The sequence below is a fragment of the Pan troglodytes genome, chromosome 6, assembly GCF_028858775.2.
Source record: "Pan troglodytes isolate AG18354 chromosome 6, NHGRI_mPanTro3-v2.0_pri, whole genome shotgun sequence".
Classification (NCBI taxonomy): Eukaryota; Metazoa; Chordata; class Mammalia; order Primates; family Hominidae; genus Pan; species Pan troglodytes.
The window spans coordinates 89,527,253-89,546,949 of record NC_072404.2 but is presented as its reverse complement, the minus strand read 5'-3'; the positions used below and the strand labels follow the sequence as shown (position 1 = coordinate 89,546,949).

At 37.5% G+C, this 19,697-nt stretch overlaps 1 protein-coding gene across 3 annotated transcripts in view; it reads right to left on the bottom strand.

Annotated features, from left to right (window-relative positions):
- GNAI1 (G protein subunit alpha i1) overlaps window positions 1-19,697 on the bottom strand; it is an 85,241-nt gene that overhangs the window by 24,807 nt on the left and 40,737 nt on the right. For 2 of the 3 annotated variants that reach the window (XM_001159548.8, XM_003951062.6), the window contains exons 2-3: window positions 5,671-5,713; window positions 5,433-5,574 (exon numbers count right to left, since the gene is read on the bottom strand). In XM_001159548.8, the coding sequence (XP_001159548.1) occupies window positions 5,433-5,574; window positions 5,671-5,713 (185 nt within the window). Of the gene's footprint in view, window positions 1-5,432; window positions 5,575-5,670; window positions 5,714-13,886; window positions 14,047-19,697 lie in introns of all 3 variants that reach the window. The other variant, XM_063815424.1, reaches the window with a different exon arrangement.

Genomic DNA, 19,697 nt, shown 5'->3' with positions numbered 1-19,697 from the left:
TGCGTCCTTACTCCATGCACATAACAAAACATGCTTCAGACAGATTAAAAAATAAACACAGAAACAAATGTTAAAATTCACTCCCTCGAAATTCCCCTTGCTTTAAAAAGAGCATCAATATTTGGTAAATCTTTTGTTGAGAGAGGATGTTCTACATTTAAACACAATGGAAGAAATAACGGGAATTTTAAACATTTTTTAAAATACAGTATTACCATAACATTAATGGCAGTTAAGTAAAATGTGACTTACTAAACATTTGTATTAATGGACAAAGAGTTAATACATACACACATATAAACAAACAAACAGATCATCAAAACACCAAGATTCCAAGTGGTAAATGAATAAAGTGCACAAGCCACATAGAAAAATAAAAATATAATCAATAGACAGGGAAAACTGTTCAGCTACATTAAAAATGGAAAATTCAAATTAAACTGATACATGATTTACTAACAACAAATTAGCAAAGATTTTTTAAATACAAGACTCCTAAATTTTGGCTGCCCAGAGTGCTAAGAAAAGGCATTCCAAAAACTGCTGCAAGGAAGGTAAACTGATAGAACCTTTCTAAAAGACAATCTAGCAAATCTGGCAGACAGACACAGACAAACTAACTAATGAAAGTAAATAACAAAGTTATTGGAACAGAAAAATGGCCATTATGCAGGAGCATGTATGAGGCTTGGGGGGAAAACTTATTTAAGTCAATTCAAGGTGACGTTTCCTACTCCTCACAGCCTATATTCTAAATAAGTGCTTCTCAAGCTATCTGTGATGAAGAACCGGTGTTGTGTTTTATTTCATTTGCATTTGTTTACAGTCTATTCCAGAATAATAGTAGTAAAAATTAAATGACACACAAAATATAAATTAATATTTTAAAAACTCTCAGAGTGAACATATAAATTACTCTGTCAATTGCTGTAAACCCAATGCTTACATTTAATTTCTGTATCCATTTTGTGCACACTCTTGTGGACAGGCACTAGTCCACAAGTCCATGAATCACATTTTGAACAGCTCTCCTCTAAGTGCTCAGTGCCTGAACAGGTGAATAGACCCCTTTGTAAAGCTTCTAAAATTTTACTTCATTAGAAACATAATCACCTAAATTATCAATATATTATCACTCGCAGATGGACTATCCTCATTCTACGAAAGCTGTGAAATGATATTAGGCATAAAATGTGATTGCTCTATGCAAGCCTTGAAAACAATTTTATTTCTTCTCATTTTAAATAACCACTCTTTAATCTCTTCTGAAAATCTGGTAACTGCCAAATATGAAGCAAACCACAGAAAATTAGTCAACACTTATTAAGATTTTACATCTTCTTACTCAATTCTTACCAAATCAACCTATATACTAAGTAAGATGTAATCCCAACCAAGTCAACAAGCTGTTTTGGTTTGTTGTGTTTCAACAGGGTTGTGGGGGAATTAAGCTGGCTCTCAAGTTCATCTGGCAGAGAAAACCATGATGGCCTTGATATTCGGCAAAAGAACAACGGAATGAAATGGGGTGCGTTTACTCTACCAGGTGCCAACTAATCCATGAAACCATAGAAATTAAAATGATGTGACTCTCAGTAGAATAACAGTAATGTAATAATAATTACTAAAAACAAACAAAAAAACCAACAACAACAACAAAAAACAAGGCCGGGTGCGGTGCCTCATGCCTATAATCCCAGCACTTTGGGAGGCTGAGGCAGGTGGATCGCCTGAGGTCAGGAGATCGAGACCAGCCTGGCCAACAAGGTGAAACCCCGTCTCTACTAAAAATACAAAAAATCAGCCAGGTGTGGTGGTGCTGGACGCCTGCAATCCTAGCTACTCGGGAGGCTGAGGCAGGAGAATCGCTGAACCAGGAAGGCGGAGGTTGCAGTGAGCTGAGATCGTGCTCCTGCACTGAAGCCTGGCAACAAGAGCAAAACTCCATTTCAAAAAAAACAAACAGAAAAAAAAAAACAAAAGATAACAATAGCAGCAACAGACATTTATTGAGCCTGTATTATGACCAAGGCATGTGGGGAGTGCTTAATATTCAAAATGTCATTATTCCTCACAACCCTACAACATAGATATTATTTCCCTTGTATTATAAGGAAACAAGCTTAGGGAGGTTGAATAGCTTAGTAAGTGACAGATGTGGGGAAAAAGAACACATCAATAGAAAGAAAAACTGAGTCCAGAAACACACCCAATTTAATGCTAAGGGCAGCAATTTCAAGTCACTGAGGAATAGACGGAATAGGCTGATTATTTAATATTTAACAAATGACTGTTAGGCAAAAGATATTATAAAATATACTTAGATCCTAACTAGCAACAAACACAACATTTAAAGGTGTGTGAAGAGACAGAGATAAATATAAAAAATAAAACTACAAACATTCTAAAAAAATAAGAGAATTTAAAAAATTATAAGGTGAAGAATGCCATTCTAATAAGAAACAAAACACAGAAGTGAGAATCGATTGTAAAAATCTTAACAGTTCTGTAACGTACTATTTCAAAAACTAAAAGAAATATGCTAGGCAAAAGTGTCTGCAATATGCAAGGAAGGATTAATATGCTTAATACTTAAACAGAATCAATGTGAAAAGGTAAGTAATTGAACAGAAATGAGTGAAAACTAAGAGGAGTTCACAGAAGAAATATAAATGAACAAAATGTTTTAAAATAATTCTCAAGTTCAGTAAAAATCAGAAAAAAACTAGAAAAAGACAATACTTCTGATTTATCAGATGTTAAAAACTGAAATGTTGATAACACCTAAGTTGTTGAGACTATGGTAAAACAGACACTGATGAACGGTTATTAAAACAGATTATTCATGTTGCTTTTCTTCGGAAAGCAAACCTGTGGCACCTATCAAAATTCAGTATCTGGTTATCCTTCAACTCAGGGTTAATACTTCCAGAAATAGAAATATATTCAGACTTCTTTTGAATATACTGTTTGTGGCTGGGCGTGGTGGCTCACGCTTGTAATCCTAGCACTTTGGGAGGCCGAGGTGGGCGGATTACTTGAGGCCAGGAGCTCGAGACCAGTCTAGCCAACACAGTGAAACCCCATCTTTACTAAAAATACAAAAATTAGCCAGGTGTGGTGGCATACATCCGTGGTTCCAGCTACTTGGGAGGCTGAGGCATGAGAATTGCTTGAACCTGGGAAGCAGAGGTTGCAGTGAGCTGAGATTGCACCACTGTACTCCAGCCTGGGCTACAGAGCGAGACTGTCTCAAAATAATAATAACAATAAATATAATAATAATAATATACTGTTTCTTATTCATAGAACGCTTTTTCCATTTTTGTCCAGAAAACTCTTATTCATGTTTCAACACTCAGTTTCAATGCCCCTTCCTCGTGTCCAGGCCACGTTTAATTCGTCTTTGTATTCCTTAGCACAACTGCAAAAGCCCAGTAGTTTTGAAAGCTTACGTAAAGATAGGTAACACAAAACACGGAGTAGACCAACGAGAAGCAACGGGAGGACATGAGGCATTTGTGTGAATGAGTTAATGATGATGGAGAAAGCAAACAGAAGTAATAGTCTAAAGGCAGGAAGAAGACAGTTACTGAAGTATCGCTAAAGACAGTCTAAAAAGAGTGGGTCAAACCAGCAATAGTGAAACAAAGATGAGCAAAGCAGGCCCACATAAGATTCCAAAGCATCAGAAAACTGGTTTAAAAAAAAAAACAGAGCTTGAGAGTAGTTATTTCCAGTCTTGAAACTACGCCCAAGTTATGTTTAAAAAAAGAAAGAGAAAACGACAACATTCCTTGAGAGAAAAACTTGAAAATAAAAAGAACTCATGAGAAACTGTATTGACCCTTCATGATCTCCTAAAATGGAGGCTACAACGCTTTTTTCTTTCGTAAGCACATAAAAGATCCAAATGCAGAATGTCATATATGTGGAATTTGGCAAAAGGTTTAAATTAAAAGTTTATAATTGGAATTGGTGTAAGGTACAATTTTTATTAATTCTTTTTTCTTAATCTAAGCATGGTTCCCTACTGTGCAGTCTTTTAAACAAAGATTAAAAAGGCTTAGTTTAATTAGCATTTCCAAGTAGATTTCAACAGTATTTTCAATAATAATTTATAATGTTCTTTTAAAATGTCTTTTCTGAAATAAGATTTGATCATCTCAAGAAAACTTATTGCTTGGAAATCACTCTAATTTATGCATTTATCATTTATTCATTCAACAAATGCTTTTTGAGCTCAAAAAGTTTGCTGAATAAATGATAAATGTATAAATTATTTAAAATGATATTGAAATCTACTTGAAATTTTTAATTAATGACACTAAGCTTTTTTAAAAAGTTTAAAAAACAGTAAATTAATATAGCTCAGTAACTTGTAAGAGAATTCTTAAAGTAACATTTTAAAAACTAGATTTTACAGATTTTTCCAATGTATATTCCCTAATATTGCTTTCATTCATTTTTCTTCCCTAGTAAGCATGAATTGAGCCTACATGTTTAAAAAATAAAATCTAGCTGATACTAAGACAAAAAGAAAAATTTATAGTCTCTATACACAAAATCTTCATAGTATTAGTAGGAAGACAGTATGTATACTGAATATACAGAATTATAAAGGAACCATAAAAATAAATACTAGTAAAAATAATACAATAATATATCTGCTAGAAATAAATACATTAAGCAATCAAACAGAAGATAAGAGAAAAAAAAAAGAAAACAAAGGTGCCTTATGGATTGGATTGGGCTGCTTCCAATCCAACTGAAACAAGTTATTGGGCCAAATGAGGAGGCACAGGCATAGTGCCTTGGTTACCACGAGCTGTATGGCAATCTCTGTACCATGTAATTTCCTGGGTGCTAGTTTCTTTCTTGGCAAAATAAAGAATTGAAACTAGCTTGTCTCCAAAAATCTCTTTTAGCTCTCAAATTTTGATACATGGTTTTTAATAGCCGATATTTTCCTATTCCAAAGATAAGCAAACTTTTATACTGTTTTCATTATTCGAGATTAGATTGCTTTTCAGTCTAGGCATGAATACAAATGACTAGATCACTTCAGTATTCCAAATTGCAGAAATAGATTTTGAAGAGGGCCAGGGTAAGCAGTTTACTCAGTACTAAAAATTATTATGGGAATACAGGGGTACCCAACATAGCATGCTATACAGAAAGCACTGTGGTGATTATTCAGTTGTCCAAATCATCTAATGGATAAGGAAAGCATAAAGGAGAGATTATACAATCCTACATATTCTAATATTTCACTCACTTCTAACGCTCCTCATTTCACTCACTTCTATCCTTTTGGTTCCTTTTATGAAATGGCCCTGATAGTTGACAAGCCTATGTTACACAGTATGGTATTAGCATACAAGTTATTCTTTTTACTCATCAGGTCAGCTCCAACAAATTTAATAACTTACCGCCCGGGCTGAGTCACCAAAGTCTATCTTCAACCTCCCCATAGCCCTAATGATAGCAATAATTGACTGGATGGTATTACTGTAGACCACTGCTTTGTATTGTTTACACTCCTCTTCTGAATAACCAGCTTCATGGATAATTCTAATGAGACAAAAGGGAAAAAAAAGAATTATTTACTTCCTTTGGAAGAACGGTACACTAACTTAAACAGCAAATTTGGTGTTTAAATCTACTTACTTCATCTGCTTCACAATTGTACTTTTACCAGATTCACCAGCACCTAAAAATATAAAACACAAAAGGTTTCTAATTTCATCATAATCACTTAAGTATATTCAACTCCCAACACACACACACACACACACACCCAGTCTCTCTCCGTGTGTCTACCTCTTAGAGCTGAATTTTGTTTTATACTAAAATGAGATACAAGGCAGCAAATATGTCGGATGAATAAGTATAAAGATCTAACATACAACATGAGAACTGTAGTTGTACAGTAATAATACTGTATGGAGTCAGGATTTTGCTAAATGAGTAGATGACAGCTGTTCTAGCCACAGGGGACAAACAGGTAATTACATGAAATGATGTATATGTTCATTTGTCCCAATATAGTAACCATTTTGATACATATATTTTGTAATATCATGTTGTATGCATTTAAAATTTACTTTAAAACAAATAAATAAAATGAGCTTCATCGGTTTCCAAACACACAGAAAAGTTCTGGGAAATAAGTCTGCTCTACCTATTATTTCATATACTTAAAGTCAATCAACTCAAATAAAAAAACATGCTTCTACTGTTGTTTGTGTGTATTCTTCAAAGCATTAAAAAATTCAGTCTTCTCTAAGTTAAATTAAACCTGTATAAATTAGTTTTATTTAAGACTCTGCTCCCCATTGGAAGATGTTTTAACTGCCTGACCAATTATCTTAATTTTAACCTGTGGCTCTTGTGAAATAGGCAGCAGTGGCACCAAGAAGCCACATGAAAAACTATTTTAAAATATCGGATGTTCAAACAGCTATGTCTCATGGAATATGTGTTCGATCACCATTATTAAAAACTGAATACAGAACTAACATGACTTGCTAGCACTGAGGATTCAGTGTTGTGCTGGACAAAAAAAAATAAAATAAAATAAAAAGTGTTTTTTCATCTTCATTGTCATGCAAGCCATAAGGCCAGGAGCCATTCTCAGAACTCTCCTTCACTCTGTATACATGCAGGCTCTCCTCAAGATTTGAGTTCCTAGTGCTATGCTACCCTAACATGAAAATACTACTAAGGAAATGACAGTTTACAAAATCAGGCCCTTCTTAAATACCCTTTCCACTTAACAATAGCTGCCATCTTTATACCAAATTAGATCAATTATTTGTCAGGCTCCCCTCCCTTGATTGCTGGGTATTGAGAACATCTGAGCAAAGGACACAAGACATGGAAGATATGACAAGTCTATCATTTGGCTTCACATACTCTTTGGCCAATACTACAATATCCTGGAGGAATTTATGACTGTTTGAGACACCGGGCCCAGGATTTTCACTATATTTTCATTTCATTTTAGGCTCCATATTCCCATTTTCCCTGGGCCATTCCTACAGAGTTTCATGTTCAGCATTACTGAACAACTTACAGTTCCAGGAACACCCACTGCTGCTCATGCCACACATCTTCAAACACTGTTTCCCCTGCCAAAATGCAATTTGCTCTGGTCTTGCCACCCTGGTGATTTTTTATTAAGCATCGAACTTACCTCCTTTGTCAACCTCTCCTTACCCACTCTGCATGTGATTCCTGCTGCCTCTCACTTTGCACATGTTTGTATTTGAATTCTCAGAAGCTAGCTTGTGCTATACACAAAATCAACCAACCAGAAATGTACTTGAATTTATTTCTGACTGATACAACTGATGGTCAACTTCTGGGCCTCATCTCTCCCTTTACCTCTTTCCCTCTCCAGACACACAAAGACACACACACAAAGACACACACACACACACACACACACACCCCCAAATCATCAGAGGCATCTGAAAAGAGGTCATAGTTAAATGGCCTATTTGAAAATCTGAGGATAAAACTCCCTAAATTTTACTTGTGGTTTGATATGTAAGAAATTTTCCCAAAATACCCTCACACTGAATAGAAAAGCAGGCACTGAATAAACAATAAAGGCATTCTCCATTTACAGACAGCCTTTGAATCTTTCAGGGCATCTGCCAATGAAAACAATTCCAAGATAAACAACCCATTATTTATTAATCAACAACAGTGTGCTTGGCTCCATGAAAAGCATAATGGCAGGCATTCTGGCTCACACATTTCTCTAATCCAGGGGGTCCACCCAAGCAATATAACCTAGGCAGTTTCCAGTGGGGCTGTCTTTAATAAACCACTCTGGGTTTCTAGAGTACTGTGAGTTGAGGCAGTGGTTGCCATGCTGTGATGATGGGACACTCTAGATCCCAGGATTCGTACACAGGGATCGTGATTCCACAGATATAGTGAACTTTGATGAATAGCCACTATGGTCCATTTTGTTAGTGAAACAACTGAAAAGCCCAGAGAAAGGTTCAAGTGATGTAAGCTCGTGAGTTTTGAGATCCACGAAAGGAAGAAAATCAGAAATAGTAAAGAATAAGATTGTTTCCAGTTGAACTATGTATGTACAAATGAGAATGTTTAAACCTTAAGAAAAAAAACAAATTTTCCTGCTATTAGATATTATCTCTACATTCTAATTAACTTTTTATCTCTTCAAATAAATGGGAACATGGGACGCTTAGCTTACTTTGCATTGCACATCCAGTCAATGGCTTGTGGTTCAAAAAGTCCTGAAATCTGTTTAACATTAAAGAGTGGGGGGCCGGGCACGGTGGCTCATGCCTGTAATCCCAGCACTTTGGGAGGCTGAGGCGGGCAGATCACGAGGACAAGAGTTCTAGACCAGCCTGGCCAATATGGTGAAATCCTGTCTCTACTAAAAATACAAAAATTAACTGGGCGTGGTGGTAGGTGCCTATAGACCCAGCTACTCGGGAAGCTGAGGCAGAAGAGTTGCTTGAACCCGGGAGGCAGAGGTTGCAGTGAACGGAGATTGTGCCGCTGCACTCCAGCCTGGGCAACAGATTGAGACTCCGTCTCAAAAAAAAAAAAAAAAAAAGAGTGGGGATGGCAGTCTTATTAACTGGATTTGTACTTTCTTTACCAGTCACAAAATACTCTGTGGAATAGTTATCTACAGGCAGAAATTTTGCAAAAACGTTTCAAAGCTTAGCAATTTACATAATTAGTTTTCAACTCTCAATTCCATACAGAGTCTCCTAACAGGAAAATTACAAATGCCACGTGGTTAGGGTTTCAACATTCTGAACACTGGTATTTTCTCCATATAGCATACAGGAAAGAGTAAATAGTTGTTCTCTACAAATCTCAGGCAGCACAGTCACTTCTGGGAGGCTGGGAGTGTAACGCTGCACATCGTTGCCTGATGTGCATGCCAAGTCAATATGCCGAGACCCTGGGCTGCAGCAGAGAAAGAAGTTTAATCGTAGTAGAGCCACTGAACAGAGATAGAGGAAACCACAAATCTATCTGCCTGAGGAGTTTGGGGCTAGCGTTTTTAGGGGTTTTGGAGTGGGTTGAAGTGTACAGATTGAACGGTCAACGAATGCAGGGTAAAGCCATAGGACAGGGAAATGAAGAAACTATTCTTAGGCTGATTCGGTTCTTCTGTGAGGGTCTTTAAACTGCATGGCCTCAGCTGTTAAATTGGAATTCAGAATCTACTTAAACAATTCTTAAACAAAAGCCTCATGATTCTAACACCAGAGATCCAATCTAAGGCCAGAAATACTATCTATAGGAACAACCGGGATGCAAATGGTCAGTATCCAGTGTTATGTGACTTTCAGTTACAAGGAAGTGGGTCAAAGCACAGACTGAATAATGCTTAATTACAGCTATATTTCTGTCTAGAATTCTTTTTAACCCTGTGAACATGGCTTCAGCAGGAAACAATATTGTAAAGAAAAAAATGGGGTTGGGGGGTAAATTTTTTCCAGTAGTACTCAGCCAAGTTGCTGTTACTTTTCACTTAAATCCAGGATGGGATGAAAAGTGCTCCCATCTAGCAAGAGCAACTTCAAGAAGAAAAGAGAAATATGTAACATGTGTCAGTCAAGAAAGATCAAAGTGCGTGACCATTTGCAGTCACGAAACCTGGCTGGTCAAGGTGACTAAGTGGCCCGCACAGGAACTATCAGTCAACTAATCACTGTGGAGTGAATGAGAGTTTAGAGGGAAGAATGTGACTCCCAGAGGGCTGAGAATGTGTGTGCAATGGTTATGGTTGGCCAGTGGCGATAAAGCCAAAGTTGTGATGTTATAGTAGGTAGCTAGTCAGGCATGAGCAGGGCAGGAGAGGGCTCCACCTGACCAGGAATGTCAGGTGACCATCAGGTGATGGACAGGAGGTTGTTAAATGTTTCTCTAAAATAGTAATTGGTCACAGCCAGTGAAAGGGAAAGGCAGTCTCCATATAGATAGAAAAAAACCTGCAACTGGTGATCAGCAGCTTCCCAATAAGATCTGAAGAGATGGGTGAGTGAGCTCAAGCATGCACATTAAGAGGCAAAATGGTGGAGTTTAACTGGTATACGACCTTCCTCTAGGAATGCTAGACTGGTAAGGGAAGAATGCCTCAAGTGAGTATGGGCATAACTCCAGTAAGCACACTGCACAGGCTCCTCTCCCAAGCGCTAGCAGGCCACTGCGCATGTGAACAGCCCACCCCAAGGGAAGAATCAGGGGAGAAAGGACACAAGACCCTGGACGTACCAATGTATAAAACCTCAAGTCAAAAGGCCAAACTGCACAATAACCGTTCGAGTCACCAGCTTGGCCCTCTTCCAGGTGCGCGTTCCTTCCTTTTGTTCCTGCTCTAAAACTTTTTAATAAATTTTCACTCCTCTAAAACTTCTCGGTCTCCCTACCTTATGCCCCTCGGCCGAATTCTTTCTTCTGAGGAGGTAAGAATTGAGGTTGCTGCAGATGCATCAGATTCGCTACTGGTAACAGGCACACAGAGGAGTCCTCCCCCTCCGCCCACTGGTCTCCTTTAAGGAGGAAGTGGCTAACGAAAAACTGCATCTCTGACAGCAAATATGGAGCCCAGCAAATAAGACTGTGCTGAGGACAAAGGAGCACCATCACATTAACACCAGGGAGAGAACTCACAGGCATTTTGGGGTCTCAAACATACAGCAGCCTACCGGTAGGATCCAGGAAAGGGAAATGCATCAAGTCAAGATGGTGGGAGGAAGGGAGAAAAAATAAAAACAAATCAAGATATAAGGTAACCCTTTGCTAGATTCTAATTCCTTTAAGAGAGTTATGTAATTTATCACTATCAATGTGATAGTCAAACAGTGTCTGCCTCTGATTTGGTTGGGGGTAGCATAGGAAATTTTAGTTTTATCTGCTGGTAAAGTTTAAAACAAAAAAAACACTTCTGACCTCAGAAAACAAGTATCTTTTTTTTTTTTTCTTTCAAAGAAAAAAATCCTTTGGTCAACTTTTGCTTAGGGTCACATTTATATCATTTATTTCCTGCCTTCAAGGATGGAGGGTGTCCAACATCACAGGCTGTTCAGCTACAACATGGGGATTTAGCCAAGTTATCTTATGCTGAAGTCCTCATACCTCTACTCTCCTTTTAAGAAATCTTAATTTTTATGTTGAATTTACTGATTTAAAATGTTAACACTGAATAAAACTAAACTACAATGAACTAAAACTAAATTATAAATGCATTTAAAATCCTTTCTCTTTATTATAATGCTACTGTAAGATTAATAAGATCAAGGTCCTTATATTTAAGACAGAAGTAGATAAAGTAGGGGTGCAAGGGCAAATATAAATTAAAAATAAAACGTTCAATTCTCCCTGTTGAAATGAAAAACATTTCCCTCCCTTTTTCTTAGAGCATTTACTTTAGAAAAATTATAATTGGAAATACGTTTCTCTTTCTTTGAAATGTATATAATATATTCTTTTGAAAACAAAATAGGCCTTCTGCCAGCTTTATGACTCAGGAATGTCTTTCTCAAGGACCTGGGAGCCATCTCTTTGAAATGTAAATATCAAGGGAGATAGCATCCTGTCTCCCAGTTTCTGTGGCAGAGTAGGAACTTGACTTCATGGGCACCTTGCTCCAAGATGCAAAACTAACTTCTGTCCTAAAGATAGAAGTTTCTTTTTCTCCTATGAATAAGGCCAATTAGCTAACATGATGGTCATCCCAATTACCACATTAAAGGTAGGGTAAGCTATGTGTGACAAAGGTGCTTTGAAGTCTTCTTACTTGAGGACTTACTGTTTGTCACGTGAACATGCATGTAATGGGTTGAATAGGCTGTAATGTATAAAGGGGTGAGGGTCTTTTGTCTTTTCAATCTCTTAGATGTACATCACAATCTGGTTTAATGCTTATTTAATAACGAAAATATTTTCTTTCTGTGCTATTTTTGTAAAGAGGATTCCTGGGTTGGGAGAAGATTTTGTTTTTAATTATCATTCCCCAACAAAGGTAATTATCTAAAATCTTTTCCATTTAGTTCTAAGAAGCTCTGAACTTATATTTAAATAAATATTTACACATACATGGGAGATATCTGACATTCTGGAATATAAGAAGAATTTAATAATGACTGTAAACATTCAAATCCAAAATCCACAGCTTCAAAATGACCCACTTTCCCCAATCTTAACTCCATATAAAACTATCCCCTGAGCCATTCACTTCTGAGATAGGTATCATACTATTACAATGAGCAAGAATGTATGCATACAAAGGAAATGAAATCAGTATATTGATGAGATATGTTCACTGCAGCATTATTCACAATAGCCAACTTATGCAATCAATCTAAATTATCTGTCAAGAGATGAATGGATAAAGAAAATGTTGTGTATATATACACAATGAAATATTATTCAGCCTTAAAAAGGAAATCCTGTCATTCGTGATAGTATGGATAAACCTGGGCAAATACCACATAATCTAACTTGTATAGTACATGTAGAATCTAAAAAAGTCAGACTCATAGAAACAGCATAGAACTGTGATCACCAGGAGGACTAGCTGGGGGAACTGAAGGGGAGGGAGGGAGATGTGGGTCAAAGGGTACCAAGTTTTAGTTACGATGAATAAGTTGTAGAGATCCACTGTACATCATGGTGACAACAGTTAATAACAACATATTGTATACTTGAAAACTACTAACAGAGTAGATCTTAAATGTTTTCACCACAGAAAATGGTATGTATGCAAGATGATGGATACGTTAATTAGCCTGACTTAATTATTTACGTACCCATATAGTAAAACATCAGCTTGTATACTGTAAATATATATAATTTTTATGTATCAAAGGAGGCAACCCCACTGACACTTTGATTTTGAACATTTAGCTGCAGAAGCATGAAAGAATACATTTACGTGGTTTTAAAAAAATGAATGAATGCACACACAAAGCTACCCTAGAAAGGCAGGACAAAAGAAAGAATTGTGTGCAGCACTGAAAGCTCTTTTCTGAGATGCCCGTCAAATAGACCATTCGGCTAACTGAACTGACAGACAAAATGTTTCTAAAATTTGAATCTACACACCCACTCGATGAGGAAGGGTGGAGGACCAGAGGCCACAGGCATATTTTCAGGTGTACGTTTTCTGCAAAAAATTTTAATACAGTGTGTTTATTTGTATAGTGATAAACTCTAAGTCACTCTAATCACACCATATGTTTGAAGGGTGTCATACAGTTTCAAGGTCTATATTTGAGTTTGTGTTTATAAGTCCCTAAGTACTTAAGCAAATGTTAAATGTTGTGCTGGAGGGAACTTTCCATCTACCACTCTATCTGGTTTGACTGTCAGTCACCCAACTGGTCAAAGAAGAAGTGTCATGTGTTTCCAAGTGGCCCATGAGAGTGGTGTCATTGGGAATAAAATTCCTTATGCTTATAGATAAACCAGCAAACAAAAATTTTACAATATAAGATATATACATGTAATATATATATATATATAAACTTACAAAACAATCACTTAAGATACAGTGATTTTTTTTTCCTCCCACAAAGGAATGAGCTGGTCTTTCCCTTCCCTTTTATATGAAAGCTATCAAGAAAGATTACAGCATTGAAAAGGTATGTGAAATCTGGCCCACAAAAGCCATTTTCAATGATCACATAATGGAGGATGCCCTTAAAGGATGGGCCAAAACCTAGGAGAGCAGCACTGAATGAAGACCAGGACATGAGAGGCCTGACAGTACTGTTTGAACCTTTACATGAAGCCACAGTCAGGAGAACATATAATTTATCTTCAAAGTAGGGACTTTAGAGAGTTAAAGTGGACACAAGCTCAACTGGACTGACCTGGGCCAAGCAGGAAATATATCACTCTAGTCGTAACTGCAGACAAATCCACCTTGATTTCCCAGCTATGAGAGCCAGGTATGAGGTTGCTTTCTGTCACATTGTCCCAAAGAGTCTTGACTACCCCTGTGCCAAGTAGTAATACTTTAATTATCTTGAGCTAATGAGGGAAAAACAAAGGAGGTTAATGAGGCATCTGTACCAAGTGAAGGCCAAATAAACACTGCATGCTGCACAAAAGAAAGCTACAGAATTTTAGGTAGAAAAAGATGTGGGAAAATTTGACATTATACAGCCCTTTGCAGAAGAGGTATGCCAAATCAAAAGAATCATATCGCAAGTGCAATTTATTGTGGCTAACATACCATTACTTCTTATACTAACTTCACATTTACACTTTATATATATATATATACACACACACACACACACACACACACTTTATAAGAATGTTCTGTTTTATAGTTCATGTAAGACCTATAAGGGTAAGAAATTTTACTTCCTATGACAATTATACATACACATTTACGAAAATAATTTAGAACCACACAAGAGGAGGATGTTTTTCTTCATCAGGAAATCATATACTGCTTTGTCTAAAGCTCAAGTCTAACTGCGCTCATGTTTTTGCTAAGCTGTTTTCTATTAAGGACTGGCAAATAATTAACATATACAAACTTTTTCAACATTTCCTATGCCAAGCTACAATTCTTCATGGGCCTCTCTCACATTTGTGAGCAGAGTCACAGACTACCTATTCCTATCTTTTCAAGGATATTTGCAGAGACAAGAAGATACAGATAATGTCTCCTTCTACGGCAAAAAATAGGTTTACTGTCCAGTATAATAAAGGTAATATATCCTCTGGGACAAAGGTCAGACACTGACTTATTTTTAAAAAATTGTGATCCCTAAGGTCAGGGTTCCTCTACTATAACGTAACCCACTTCTTGTGCACCTATCACTTGGCACTGTTCAGGTTGCCCTTATGGACTGGGTAAATCACCACCAGTGCTGATTCTCTGGCATAACTGCTGTATTAAAGTAACTTTTTGTCTCTAACCCAGGAATTTCAGGTCTTTTCACAGTACTTATGAAATGGTGATATGGTAAATTGTTAGCTTGTACGTAGGGGAAAGTCTCAGACACTGAATAACTCCTGACAAACTGTTCTGCTTAATTTTTAATTAATTCCCAAATTTCTGGCAACTAAGGATACTACACTTCCAGCATCTTTATACCTGAACTACATGTCTTTTTAAAATTCTAGTACTTTTCCTTCCCAAATGGCAGGTAAAACAAGTTTGCCTAATAAGCCAAAGAAATACGTAGAACAGTGGTTCTGAAGCTATGATGGCAGTATCTGCATGACCTGAGGATTTGGTTAGAAATGGACATCTCAGGCCCCATCCAGCGTTTACTGAATCAGAAAGAAACTCTGGAGGTGAGGGGTCCAGTAATCTGTGTTTTAACAATTCCTCCAAGTGATTCTGATGCATGCTAAAGATGGAGAGCCACTAAGAAGAAAAAGAAGAAAAAGGTCACCTCCTTTTTTCTTGATTAGTTATCATAACACAGTCATTAAGTTGCTAACTAGTTATTAAAAAGGAATACACTATTTTAATGAAATAATTATATTTTCCCTTTACTCCCCAAAATAGTAAGACAAGTAGCACTGTTTTGCATTTCTACAAATAGCACAATAAAAGGCAGCTGGATTCTCATATCTATTTCTGCATTTAATATACTGTAATACATTACACTTTGGTTGAAATATAAGAAGAAAATCCATTTTCACATACTTTAGTTAGAAAAGGGTGGATCATTCAGTAACATTTAAGTATAATTATGGATAGTCTTATTCTACGTCGTAATTTGAGAAGCGGTAACTTCTTAAAGTTTGATTACAGTGTAGAATCTGAAACGATTTCTATGAAGTTTTCTTATTTTTGTACAGGTATACCTCAGAGATATTACGGGTTCTATTCAAAACCACTGCAGTAAAGAGAATACTGCAATAAATCAATTCATATGAATTTTTTGGTTTCCCAGTGCATATAACAATTATGTTCACACTCTACCATAGTCTATATTAACTATGCAATAGCATGATGTCTAAAAAATGTACATTACCTTAATAAAAAATACTTTATTACTAAAAAATGTTAACAATCATCTGACCCTTCAGCGAGTCATCATCTTCTGCTGGAGAAGGGTCCTGCCTCCATGGTGATGGCTGCCAACTGATCAGGGTAGTGTTGGTGAAAGTTGAGGGTGGCTGTGGCAATTTCTTAAAATACAATAATGAAGTCTGCTGCACTGACTGACTCTACCTTTCAAGAAAGATTTTTCTGCAGCATGTGACGCTCTTTGAGTAACACTTTACCCACAGCAGTAGAACTTCTTTCAAAATTGGATCCAATCCTCTAAAACCCTGCCACTGCTTTATCAACTAAGTTTATTTAAGATTCTAAATCCTTTGTTGTCATTTCAACAATGTTCACAGCATCTTCACCAGGAAAAGACTCCATCTCAAGAAACCATTTTCTTTGTTCATCTACGAGAAGCAATTCCTCTTTCCTTAAAGTTTTATCATGATATTGCAGCAAATCATTCACATCTTCAGGCTCCACTTCTAATTCTAGTTCTCTTGTTATTTCCACCACATCTGCAGCTTCTTCCTCTACTGAAGTCCCAAACCCCTCAAAGTCATTCATGAGGGTTAGAATCAACCCAGGCATTCTTTCAAATGCCTGTTAATGTTAATATTCTGGTCTCTTCCCATGAATCACAAATGTTTTTCATGGCATCTAGAATGATTAATCCTTTTCAGAAGGTTTTCAATTTACTTTACTCAGATCTATTAAAGGAATCACTATCTAATGGCAGCTATAGCCTCACAAAATGTGTTTCTTACATAATAACACATGAAAGTTGAAATTACTTCCTGATCATAAGCTGCAGAACAAATACTGTGTTAGAAGGCATAAAAACAACATCAGGCTGGGCACAGTGGCTCAAACCTATAATCCCCTTGGGAGGCCAAGTCAGGAGAATAGCTTCAGGCCATGAGTACAAGACCAATCTGGGCAACATAACAAGACCCCCAACTCTACAAAAAATAAGAATAAAAAACACTGGCCAGGCATTTTGTAGTCCTAGCTACATGGGAGGCTATGGAGGGAGAATCACCTGAGCTCAGGAGTCAAAGGCTGCAGTAAACTATGACCATGCCACAGCACTCCATCCTGGTAACAGAGCAAGATCTTGTCTCTAAAAACAGCAACAACAACAATTTCCTTGTACCTCTCCATCAGTGCTCTTGGATAATGCGGTGCATTGTGAAAGAGCAGAAATATATTGAAAAGAATCTTTATATATGTGCAGTAAGGTCTTAACACTGGGCTTAAGATATTAGGAAAACCATGCTCTAAAAAGATACGCTGGCCGGGCACGGTGGCTCACGCCTGTAATCCCAGCACTTTGGGAGGCTGAGGCGGGTGGATCACAAGGTGAGGAGATCAAGACCATCCTGGCTAACACGGTGAAACCCCGTCTCTACTAAAAATACAAAAAGTTAACAGGGCATGGCAGTGGGTGCCTGTAGTCCCAGCTACCCGGGAGGCAGAGGCAGGAGAATGGCATGAACCCGGGAGGCGGAGCTTGCAGTGAGCCAAGATTGTGCCACTACACTCCAGCCTGGGCGACAGAGCAAAACTCCATCTCAAAAAAAAAAAAAAAAAAAGATATGCTGTCATCCATGCTTTTGTTCTTCCATTTACAGAGCACAGGCACAGCAGACTTAGTATAATTTTTTTTTTTTGAGACAGAGTCTCCCCTTGTCGCCCAGGCTGGAGTGCGGTGGCGTGATCTCAGCTCACTGCAGCCTCAGCCTCCTGGGTTCAAGAGATTCTCCTGCCTCAGCCTCCCGAGTAGCTGGGATTACAGCCCGTCACCACCCCTGGCTAATTTTTATATTTTTAGTAGAAATGGGGGTTTCACCATGTTGGCCAGGCTGGTCTCGAACTCCTGACCTCAGGTGATCTGCCCGCCTTGGCCTCCTAAAAGTGCTGGCATTACAGGCGTGAGCCACCACACCTGGCCAAGAGTTAGTATAATTCTTAAGGGCTCTAGGATATTCAGAATGCTAAATGAGCACTGACTTCAGCAGTCACCAGCTGCATTAGCCCCTAACAAGAGAGTAAGTCTGTCCTTTGTAGCTCTGAAGCCAGGCACTGACTTTTCCTCTCTAGCTATGAATGTCCTAGATGAGACTTTCTTCAAATAGAAGGCTGTTTTGCCTACATTGAAAATCTGTTGTTCAGTGTAGTCATCTTCATCAACGATCTTAGCTAGATCTTCCGGATAACCTGCTGCTGCTTCTTCATCAGCACTTGCTGCTTTACCTTACACTTTTATTTTATGGAGATGGCTTCTTTCCTTCAAGCTCCTGAACCAACTTTTCTTCTGCAGCTTCCTCACTTCTCTCAACCTTCACAGAACGGAAGAGGTAGGGCCTAGATACGGCTTAGGCTTTGGCTTAAGGGAATGTTGTGGCTAGTTTGATCTTCTATCCAGACCACTAAAACTTTCTCCATGTCAGCAATAAGGCTGTTTCACTTTATCATTTGTGTGCCCATTGCAGTAGCACTTTTAATTTCCTTCAAGAACTTTTCCCTTACATTCACAACTTGGCTAAATGTTTGGTGCAAGAGGACTAGCATTCAGCCTATCTCAGGTGCAACAGCACTAGCATTTAGCCTATCTTTGGACATGACTTCCTCACTAAGCTTAATCATTTCTAGCTTTTGACTTAAACTGAGAGACTTGTGACTCTTCCTTTCCTTTGAACACTAGAGGCCACTCTGCAGGGTTAGTAATAAGCCTAATTTCAATATTCCTGTGTCTCAGGAAATAGGGAGGTTTGAGGAGAGGTAGAGATATGAGAGAACAGCCAGTCCAGTGAAGCAATGAGAACACATATATTTATTAACTAAGTTCTTTGTCTTATGTGGGCAGAGTTTATGGCACTCTAAAACAATTAGAATAGTAACATCAAAGATCACTGATCCCAGATCACATTTGAAATATTGTAAGAACTATCAAAACGTGACACAGAGATACAAAATGAGCACACATATTAGAAAAATGGTGTTGACAGACTTGCTGGATGCAGGGTGGCCACAAACCTTCAATTTGTTAAAAAAAAAAAAAAAAAAAAAAAGGCAGTATCTGCAAAGTACAATCAAGTGAAGAACAATAAAACAAGGTATGCCTGTACATTAAATCCATCGGTCTATCTTGTACTTGGAATGAATCTTTAACCCATGTTTGATTTGGAAATTGGTTAAGTTTTGCAGGACCAAATGTTGATGTATTTCATTATTTTTATACACACACACACACATAAATATACACATATATTTTTTAATTTCCTTTTCAAAATTACTCATAATCTCCTCAGAAAAGGATTTCAGTCTTGTGAAGACGCCGAGATGCCAGTAGCAGGAACAAGTTTTTAAATATTTTTATTTAAAAAATTTTATTTGGCTTGAAAGTTCAAATTTTATTGCTGACAACAAATACTGTTAGCTATTTTCCTTGAAGTGAATGGCTAACTCTGCCAATCCCAAGGTGGACTAACCATAGTTTGTCTATCAATTAAAAATGGTTTTCCAAGAAAAGAACTAGTTCAGTTCACAACTCAAACATTCATACAACTGCTTTCCCTCACGATAACCAACCATCATGCTTTGGTATACAGGAGTACTGTAAGCGTATTTCCCATTTGGTCACATGGAATATTAAAGA